Genomic DNA, 10,779 nt, shown 5'->3' on the forward strand with positions numbered 1-10,779 from the left:
AACCGGACAAGTCATTATTGTGGGGGATTTTAATATTTACGTGGAGGTTGAAAACCGCCTTGGTAGTGCATTCATCTCATTGTTAGATTAAATAGGTTTCTGTCAGAGTGAACAGTCTCACTCCTGACCCCTGACCCCTCAGAGACTTCACTGACGTCACCTGGTCAGCGGTAGTTTAAATGGTGTAAATATGAATGGGAAGCACTTTGCTTCATGTGACATGTTTTCCGCTCTGATTTGAACATCTTTCAGGCTCTTTCCGTTTTCGATTGCTCAGGTGACATTTTACAAATAAAGGCATAGTCTGATTTCATGGGCTTTCTTTTTCCTCCATCTATTTTTTTCTACAATCCTTGGTGTTTTAAATGTTTACATGTTATGACAGTGAACAGACATGCCGTCCGCTTTGTTCACATCATTGCAATGAACTGTGGGTAATTTCTTTTAATTAATTAATATATTTATTAAAAAAGCTTTATTTAGAAGCTTTGCCCGGTCACTGGACATGTGATGGGAATGACCATTTGTTTTCAAAAGAGACACCGAAACCACAGAGCGTGACATTTTTCATAAAAGTAATGATTTATCAACCATTTGTTCATTTAATAGTTACAATATACATCATGACAAATGTTGCCATACTTCTCCTCAAGCCGTCTCTTTTGAGACTTTGAAAACAATCAGAGCGAATGACTTTGGAAAGTTGAACAGCAGCAGTTACACTTTTCATGGAAATAAATGAAAGCACTTGGTGCAACATGGGACACGCCTCACACTTCAACAGGGTTACGGTCTTAATGCTTCCTACGCGACATCAGCTACAGCACCAATGGTGGAAGAGAGACACCACCCTGTGAAGCTCTCTGGGCGAGTCCTGATGTGTGGTCACACGATGGACGTGCAGAGAACTAGTAAACAAAGGTATTGAACATGAATAGCACAGTGGGGTACGAGGTGACATGTCAGCATTTTTTCGATACATTAACATAGTTGAGGCACACTTCCCTTTGACGGTTTAGTCAGCAGGAAGCCTGCAACCACATTCATTATGTCCATTTTCTCTTCCTCTCACTGGCTGCCAGCTGCCAGTAGGAAGCCTGCTTGTTTAATCCAACATCTGCGTGTGCTTCTTCCAAATATAAACCGTCCATTTTGCACAAATGCATAAGGAAAATATGTACAAATGTTAACGTTGAAATAAAAGACTGCTAAAACATGATTACTGTGATCAAAACAGACTGTGGTCAATTCTGGAGCTTACTGTCCGACGAGGGTGATGGAAGCTGTCCGCACTGCTCCAACCTAATTTAGTTTTTCTAGTGTCTTCCGAGGGGACACCCTCTTCCCCTGCGGTCTACTTGTTAGAGTTCCCTTGATACCTCTCAGAGGTAAGCAGAGGGCTCAGTTGCCGACAGCAGCCTGCGGGCCGCCGGCTGCTGCAGGGATGCGAGGAATCTTCTTGGCTGGACTGGGGCCATGCTGGAGGAGGAAAGCAGCTACTGGTTAACAAAACACTAAACGGTTTTTGGGGTTGAATCCATAGCTGATCTGCTGCGGCGTTATGACAGCACCAATCACATGAGTCAAGTCACACTTCTAAACTCATATTTCATGCATGAACCCAGATGTGTGCAATGAGCGTTTGTAAAAATGCATAGTGATGTGGATCCTCTGACATACATTACTTGTGATCACATAAGTTGGAGAGTGTCCCAGCGTACAGCGCTGCGTACCTCGGTGGCAGTGCTGGAGCGAACCACTTCTGGCTCTGAAGACAGGTCCTGGTTCAAAGGTCTCCTGCCATATTCCCTGCGGTGCTTGTCATCTATTCTTGTCAGGTACCAGGTCCCTGGGAAAAGGTCCTCCACTGGGCATCGAGGTACGTAGCTGGCTGTGAGGAAAGATACGATTATCAACATCGAGCTCAGTGGCTAGTTGGAACAGCCATTGGTGAACGCAGCCCATTCATGGCGTCGGTCGCGTTAGAACGCTAAAAGGAACATTAAAATCTGCTTTCCTCAAATTTTCTTTTGGGTTATTTCGGTCAGACAGTGATTTTAAGAAGTCCTCCCTCTACTAGGTTACCGCATACTGGAGTACAGCCTGACCGTTCAATATGGGGAGTCGTTGAGCTCCAGCTCCCTGATATTAGAATTAGTGCTGAGCAACAACTACATTTATTTTTGATTGCCATTAATTGCATTGCGCAAAATAAAATAATTCAAAAGTATGGAACACTTTTATTTGTGCAAACTCTTTAGAGTTGAAAGAAATATTCCCTTTGCACATGGGCAGTTACAAATATTTATTGAGAAGTCCACATTTGTACTGGATTTCCGCTGGAGAATCTCGGGTTATTAATAACTTTATCAACTCGCCCGTCTGGAAGAGATTTAAAATGAAAATATCCACATAACGCTGCGGTCACACCAAAAGCAAAGCGAATGACTCGTGCAAGTTTACTTCGATCACCTCTCCTTCCTTCCTTCCTTCCTTCCTTCCTTCCTTCCCCCATGGTGTGTGTGTGTGTGTGTGTTCAGATGAGCAGACTTTTCTAAATTGTCTGCCATAATGATAAATGCATTAACGTGTTCAGCCCTAAATAGAATAGTTTGATAGCTGTGACACACGTTGACACACGTTGAGATAAACAAACAGCACCCAGAGAGAGAGAGTTCGTCCTGGCAGACAGTGACAGCAGGGTCATACCGAGGTGGTGCGTGTCTTCTCTTAGCTTCATGTTCTCCGAGAAGACGGCAGGCGAGACCTTCTGCCTCGAGTCCAGTCTGACCTTCAGGTCGCTCAGGCTGGACACAAGTTTCTCCAGAACAGATCCTGAAACAAGGTCAGCGAATCACATGAGGAACACGCCTACTTGTAGCTTCTAAGAGGGTCCAATTCCATCCATGTCACATAGGCTGACCTACCAGGTGTGTGGTCCTGTGTGACTCTGAGAGAATACAGAGTAGCAGCAAATCCAGAACCGTAGGAGAAGACGCCGATCCGCTGTCCTGCCAGCTCTGAAGACGTGTGTCTGCAACACAGAAACAAGAAAAGATTCTCCTCAATAGGACAGCCGCAAGAAGAGTTCAATGAGCCACAGCACAAACAATGGATATGATGTCCCGTTAACTCAATACACACATACAGTGTAACAATCGCCGTTTCACCAATCAGGTCACCTTACAAATAGTTGGAAGTTTTAAGTACATAGAGTAGGCCGTCGTTGCCCCGGTTAGGCTCTGGATAATCGATCAATATCTACTTCAGTAGGCCCTTTGTGTTCTTCTGAAACGTCTCTGCTTCAGGTCTTCACTGAAGGTGCCATATCCTGAGCTGTGGTTTCGATCTGATGTAAACACATAAACAAAGTAGATGTACTTACTCTGCAAAGAGCGATGCCAGGCAGCCGTAGACGGAGGGCGTGTACATGTTTCCGTTCTGGTTAGAGATCAGCAGGGAGGGCTTGGTCTTCCTCTCAAACAGATCTGCACTGGCCTTCATAAAGGCCTTCTCCACATCCCGGTCAAAGTAGGTCTCTTCTGGTCGTACATCTCTACCAGTCAAATACAAACAAGTCGAACAATCACTAAAAGGCTCTCCTGCTTTTGTCCTGGATTAACTAGGTTGTACTTTTGCCATCTGGTTAATAGAGAAAACGAGTAGAATACTGCGGTTCTTCCAGTTATCATATCGGTAATCCTTAAAAAGGAGACATATCCTTCAGGGTTTCCACCTGAACACCTTCACATGCGTTGATGTTAAAAAGCATGTTGTTTGTCTCGTCTGTGTGAATATCCCTGTACTGTGAACTGAGAAGCAGACTACAGCGCATTTTGAGGGTTGAATATACAATCTAAGCAAACTGTTGATTAGCATGTTACAACGCAGCTTGCTACGGATCAACTGATCACTTAAGCGGAACGCGCGGAAGACTGACATGATAGTTGAAACCACGGCCACGTCTGCAGGAGCCCACTAGAGGGCGCCCACCTGCCCGTCTCTGTGATGATGGCAAGTTGAATCATTGATCCTGTGACAAAAGCAGTGGACAGGTGTCCACGTGATGAACGCGTGTGCTTTGGTAGAGGAAACACAATGTCGTGTAACTACATTAAAAGAGGTTCCTCAAGGTCGCCGGCTGACTGCATACAGCAGATCTACAACATGGCAGCTTATAGGTGACTTAAGCTAATGTTAGCGCTTACAGCATCAGTTCCATGTTGACGTTCCACATCTACGCTCTGTGCGAATGCCAGAGGATTCTGATTTGTAAATCATGGAGGTGTTAAAGGATCAATATACAACATCAGCATAAAATCTAACAACTATTATCGATGTCCCAGTTAGAGCGGAATATACTTCCTTAAATCTAGACTTTATCCATTTGGCCTGCTTTTCTTAAAATAGGACAAGCGGTTTTATTCCGTGTACCTGAAGGCATCGAGGCCTGCGAAGGGTCCCGTCTCAGTGTTGGGGCTGGGGTGGGTTAGAAAGTCATTCAGCATCAGTCTAGCAAACGACTTCTGGACCAGCTTGCAGTACGGAGAGTGGAAGACTAGATGGCCAAAGTCGTCCAGGCTGAAGCGCTTCTCTGAACCCTCTGTGGGGAAGACGAAGCATTTGATCATATGAACCATCTCTTGAATGTGAACCTACTGGGTTCTAGGGCTGTCAACGAATATTCCATATTCAAAAAGTTATTCAAAAGTAAAAATGATTATTCGAATGTAAAAAAACAACGGTCTGCTTTGCGGGTGGGCGCGCGCCTGACTACTGGCTGTATATTGCATGAATGAAATCGATTAGACCGGCTACAACCGCTTCATGCACTGGTTTGACTATTTGCAGTTTCATGCCACGCAACGTTTACAGCACAGCTCGCTCGAAGCAATCGATGTCGGCACGGTAAGACTACAATGAATGTTAAATTGCTAGCACAAAACTCATTTGTTTGATTGTTGTTGTTCATTTAAACCGCTGTGCGCGGAGAGCGAGACGGTGCGAGAGAGGGAGAGAGAGAAAGGTCTTTTACTGATTTACTTATTTTTGTGTAGGTAATATGTTGTTAAATATAATAACTTACTTATACACGTAGTTATGTCTCGTATTAGTTAATGCTATTGACGTGCATAACGCCCAACCAGATAGTCGAATATATGTGTTGTTTTTTTAAAGCGAATATTATACAACATCATTTTTGAGCACCTTTTACAGCCGTACTGGGTTCCATTTCACAGAGCAGAGAGAACGGTTTCTACCTGCATACACCAGATTGTGTTGCACCATACGCGCCGTGCAACGTACCAAGGTGGGAACGCTCACCCCAATGGTCAGAAACGGGAATGTCAAAGAGCTGCCATGGAAACATGGAGCTGGAAACGTCCCTGAAGACTTGCCATTATCTCACATACTGTACATTAGGTTAAGGCTCATCTCATTAAACTACTTTATGGTCTCTGAACTTGGGTAAACTCTTTAGCACAGGTAGTGTCCTAAACCCGCTTAACCCTGTAATAAGGCTCTTATCTGACAAGTCCCTCCACCTGCATTTCAGCAACACCACCCTTCGAACACAAGGACTAACAGATAGATCAGGTAAAGTAGAAATATTACGACTGCTCATGTAGCAGCAATAGAACAGGAGTTCTGTATTAAGATGTGTGGCAGTGAGAACATTGAATAACCATGATGGGGAAACATGCTCTTATCTTTCCTGTCACAAGTCCAGAATGGTGTGGAGATCTGACACCTTAGTGGACCTAATCCCTGACGCCCCAGAGTTCGGACCAGGGAGGAGAGCTGCAGTCTCAACCAGAGCAGTAACATCATAAACCCTAATGAGACTAGGAGAATTAGGATGTGGACTCTTTGTCACTTTAATTTGTCACTTTAAATAAAAAGTCCCCCTCAAAGTCATATTAATACTAGATTATAACTCATTTTAAAGCCTGGTTCTCAGTCTTTCACACCCGGAAAAGTATTTAACCGTTTGTCTTTGCTGTAGTGCATAGGGCCCCAGGTCCTTATTACAAAATAAAATAAAATCATCATCTTGGGCCTGTGGAACACTTTAAAATGCAGCATCATTGATCATAGACAACGGTTGAACCCACCTCTCTGCCACTGTGCGTGGATCTTGTTGCGATACACAGTGTAACAGCGGTCCAAAGCACTCAGGTAGCACTCTATTGACAGCTTGCCATCGACCACAGGATACTCGGACATCAGGTCAGGCTTGTAGAAGTCATAAGCATGCTGCATGTGGGTTCCACGCAGACCTGCAGCAAAGACATCAGCTCGATTCAACTCCTTATCAACAGGTCAACCATTGAAGAAGGCTGCCTGACAAAGTGTGCACAGTTAACATTTGTCACATAGCTGACCCCGTTCAAAGGCCAGAGGAGCATTAGGGCCGATCAGCATGGCCACTGCACCAGCACCCCCCGTCGGCCGGGCCCCTCCCGTGGCATACACAGCAATGTCCCCCGCAACAACCACAGCATAGCGCCCTGCAGAGTGGGAACACGAGGAGAAGGCAATGCAATCATCACACACGACACTGTTGCAGAAACGCATTCAAGAAGAGTGTATGTAACAATTAAGGCTGATTAAATACCATTATGTGCTTAAAAAGAATCGATCAGGCTTTAACAAAAGTATACATGTACACTTCCTTCTGATATTTCATGGACCATTTCTGTTCACTTACCGTCCCATGAGCTGGACTCGACCCAGTTGACAGCATTGAAGAGCGCCGCCGTACCCCCGTAGCAGGCGTTTGTGGTGTCAATGCCCTCCACATCTGTATTGCCAGAATCCTCAAACAGCTGCATGAGGACGGTTTTGACAGACTTGGACTTGTCAATGATGGTCTCTGTGCCGACCTCGAGTCGACCCACGCTGTCATAGGACAGACCATTCCGCTCCATCAACCGCTGGACCACCGTCAGGCACAAAGAGTTGATGTCCTCCCGATCGGAGCAGAAGCCCATGCGCGCTTGCCCGAGGCCCACGGTGTATTTCCCGGCCGATACACCGTCTAACTGCTCCAGCTCGGCCTGGTCCACATACTGGGACGGGAAGTACAGCTCCATGGCAACGATACCTACGTCTTTGGGCCATGGTCCTAAGCAACTGCTTGGGGCTGATCCTGGCATCCTGAATGGGTACAGAAGAAGTTTAATGTTCCACATGATATCAATTTAATAAACAGGTTATGTTTTAGAGTTGGAGTTGTTTGAATGTGTACAGTCTTGCACCCACTTAACACTCCTGGTGTAGAAAAGGGAACTGGTCTTTGCTCGGTCAGGGGGAATCAGCACATAAATCCACGTATTACTGTCCAAGTTACCGTTTGCTGAGCTCACAATAAGCTAGAGCCAACATTTTAGTCGCAAAGCATTTGGACATAAGACGACATAGTTGGGACATTGTTAGCTAAGCGTACTTGCTGTTGTAAGGTTAGCTAGCGGTCTGCTACGCTAACGTTACATAAATCAGAAACCGACAGTCAGCTCGCCCGCTTCAATAGTAACATGATACGTAATGTTGAGGTACAGTAACAGTAAAGAAAACCCGGTCCAGTTAAACACCGCTACCGTTAGCTGTAAAGGAACAAGACGGGCCTTTATAGGACTTAGGTTACATGTCTGTTAGCTTTATGTCTGAAGTATACGTAGCTGCAAGCTAACGTCACAGAACGCCCGTGTTAGATACTCGGCAGGACGAGAGGGACACTGGGGGAAAGGTCAATGGGATTTTCTAGAACATAACACGTTAATTCCGAAACCTGTAACGTTAACGTTACTCCTTAAGACTCAGTCACTTCGAAGGTGTAATGGTGGAACAAAAGACAGATGCGTTGACTTTATTGTATCGGACAGGATTTTTTAATAAATAACATTGTTTTGCTGGACCATAATTCAGCAGGTAAAGTTATATTACAACCCGGACCACATTGGTGACGGACCTACTTCCGCTCAAATGGTTCTGGAAATGTCAAACAGCACGTTAGATGTAACGCTAGCTTTATGGTATTTTTATCGACCAATTGTGTTACAATATATTAACTGACTATTCGAGAAGCCAAACCCCGAGGCGACCATTCTGATTGCATTAAGAGTCCACAGTGACAGAGTTTACGCGCTTCTACTCACTGAACGAACACGTTGAACTGAGTTGCGGATAAGCAATGCATTAAAGTGTAGCGCGTTACATGGGTCTTCTCACCTGCGTGTGACGTTAGAGATGGTGAGCGTTTGTGACTCTATTCCGTAAATCGCGTCCTGTCCACGGCTCTCCGGCGATCCGCTGGCGTGTATTTATCTGTGACGGTGACGCAGCAGCGTCCGCCCCGCGCGGCAGCACCTGCCCCGCTGTCCAATCACAGCCCGCAGACCACATGCGGCGCTACCAAGTCCCGGACACGTCTGACCAATCACGGACCAGGATTCATAACCACGCGCCAGAGCCGCTTCCACGAACCAATGGCGAGAGTTGTACGATGTCTGGTGAGAGAGAAGGAGCCAATCGCGCTGTCGGAGTGATCGCTGGCGCGGTTGACTCGGCGGTGGGCAGCGCTTGAAAAACAGAGCATTGTAGCCATGGCAACAACAGTCGACCCTGACCTGTACATGTAGTGTACATGTAGTGTAACGTACATTTTTTATAGAATTTAATCACTTTAAAATACAAATATATTTCCTGGATGCGCTAAAAAAAAAAAAGACCAATGTGGTTTCCCCAGCAACATAACTGGAATGATAAGGTTTATATGCTATGCAAAAAGGTCAACGTAATTTACACTTGTACATACATTCTGCCAAACAACATAGAAACATGCGAGACAGGCATCAACATCATGCACCTGGAACAAGTAAACTGTAGGATGTCTGGCATGAGAGATACTTCCAAACTATTTATAAGTAGAACCACTGAAGTAGTATCTGTAAAATATTGAAAGTTACCTATGCAGTGAACTGTGGAATGGTTCCTTTCAAAGTGCGTTATATACATATATGTTAGATTGTAGAGCCCTCTAAGGCCTTGATTTCTAGGCTGCACAAATAAATTGAATACCTTGTAGTGAATGTGACTTCATAATTCACCCTTGTTCTTAGTGTGGTTCTACACACTGTTGTTTCAGGCAGTTATTTAGGTAATGTGTTATACACGTAATTACGACTGTTCCGGGATCGCGGTCCCTTTAAATGTTTCGTTGTTGTGAAAAATAAAAACGAGATACACGCTTGTGTTCTCAACTTGAGGAATTGCCTTTTATGTTCAAATGCAACTTTCACACTGGTGACCCCGACGTTCGTTTGCTTGACGTATTCGCAAACACGACTCGACCATGACTGCTGTCACCCTCAAACTCCCCGAATTCTGGGAATCGTCAGCGTCGGCATGGTTTGCCCAGATTGAAGCGCAGTTCGCGTTGCGGACTTACTATGTTGTGTCAGCTCTCGGTGACTCAACAGCAGCCCGAGTGGTGAGTCTCCTTAAACATCCTCCAGCTACGGCTGGCTGAAGAGGCTGATAAATCTTTCCTGGCGAGTCAAGGGCACTGTGTCATGACCGCACTTCTTCCCACACACGTCGCTCCTGTGACAATGGAGGATTCCACCCTTGTCGCAGCAACCTCTTCTCGCCAGCAGCGGTCTTCAGGTCGTCAGCAATCTTCAGGCCCCCATCAGTCTTCTTCAGGCTTGTGCTTCTATCACAAGAAGTTTGGACCGAAGGCTCTTAAATGCCGCTCGCCATGCAGTTTCGACGGGTTGGGAAACGCCGGGGCCGGCGCTCATTAGTGGCCATGAGTGTCGGCCGCGTAGGCAGGCTGCTTTTTATCCGTGACAGCATCTCCGGACGACGTTTCCTGTGCGACACGGGTGCACAGAGGAGTGTCCTGCCTGCATCCCGTTTGGACATGGTAACCGACAGCCATGGCCCCCCGATGGAAGCTGCCAATGGGACCCCCACCCGCACGTATGGAACAATGTACATTGAGTTGTGTTTCGGAGGGCATCGGTTTGGCTGGGATTTTGTCACGGCAAAAGTCGCCGTTCCCCTCCTTGCCGCTGATTTTTTGTGTGCGCATGGACTATTGGTGGATGTTAAGAACCGCCGTTTGATCAACGCTGTCACGTTCTGCTCTTATACTTTCACATTCAGCGGGGCTGACTCCATACGACTGTCTAGCATGCTCTCCCCATCAGATGACTTTCACCGTCTACTGGCTGGTTTTCCAGCACTCACCCAGCCCACTTTCTCTGCGTCGTGAAGCATGGTGTGGAACACCATATCGGCACTACTGGTCCACCCGTCTACGCCCGTGCTCGGCGCCTCGACCCGACCAAGCTTGCCGTTGCTAAGGCTGAGTTTTCTAACATGGAACGCCTTGGAATAGTCCGCCAATCCAATAGCCCGTGGGCGTCACCCCTTCACATCGTCCCCAAACCTGATGGCGGCTGGCGCCCATGTGGCGACTACCGGCGGCTTAATGAGGCAACGACACCTGACCGATACCCAGTCCCGAACATACAGGATTTTTCAGCACACCTGGCCGGTATGGTGATTTTTTTCTAAGGTGGACCTCGTCCGGGGTTCTCATCAGGTGCCCATGCACGATATTCCAAAAACAGCAGTAATTACGCTGTTTGGTCTTTTTGAGTTCTTAAGGATGCCGTTCGGCCTTAAAAACTCAGCTTAAGATTTTCAGCGCCTGATGGACTCTGTTTTACGTGACCTGCCTTTTCTTTTTGTGTATTTGGACGACAT

At 46.2% G+C, this 10,779-nt stretch overlaps 1 protein-coding gene across 1 annotated transcript; it reads right to left on the minus strand.

Annotated features, from left to right (window-relative positions):
* Positions 1–563: 563 nt before the first annotated feature.
* hmgcs1 (3-hydroxy-3-methylglutaryl-CoA synthase 1 (soluble)) lies at positions 564–8,563 on the minus strand. The gene is made up of 10 exons (XM_040197309.2): positions 8,233–8,563; positions 6,713–7,161; positions 6,387–6,512; positions 6,117–6,281; positions 4,435–4,603; positions 3,386–3,556; positions 2,928–3,034; positions 2,710–2,835; positions 1,734–1,891; positions 564–1,479 (listed from the first exon to the last, which is right to left on the minus strand). Exons 2-10 carry the CDS (start codon positions 7,158–7,160, stop codon positions 1,402–1,404), a joined length of 1,548 nt encoding a protein of 515 aa, XP_040053243.1. The 5' UTR covers position 7,161; positions 8,233–8,563; the 3' UTR covers positions 564–1,401.
* Positions 8,564–10,779: the final 2,216 nt, after the last annotated feature.

Source organism: Gasterosteus aculeatus, chromosome 14, assembly GCF_964276395.1.
Source record: "Gasterosteus aculeatus chromosome 14, fGasAcu3.hap1.1, whole genome shotgun sequence".
Lineage (NCBI taxonomy): Eukaryota > Metazoa > Chordata > Actinopteri > Perciformes > Gasterosteidae > Gasterosteus > Gasterosteus aculeatus.

What these genes read in the sequence shown, in the direction of transcription:
- hmgcs1 (XM_040197309.2), bottom strand. Translation starts at nt 7,160, where the DNA reads ATGCCAGGATCAGCCCCAAGCAGTTGCTTAGGACCATGGCCCAAAGAC. An exon ending in CGAGTCCAGCTCATGGGACG is followed by an intron (nt 6,513 to 6,712) that starts GTAAGTGAACAG and finishes CCCACTCTGCAG; the next exon opens with GGCGCTATGCTGTGGTTGTT. An exon ending in TCCTCTGGCCTTTGAACGGG is followed by an intron (nt 6,282 to 6,386) that starts GTCAGCTATGTG and finishes TCTTTGCTGCAG; the next exon opens with GTCTGCGTGGAACCCACATG.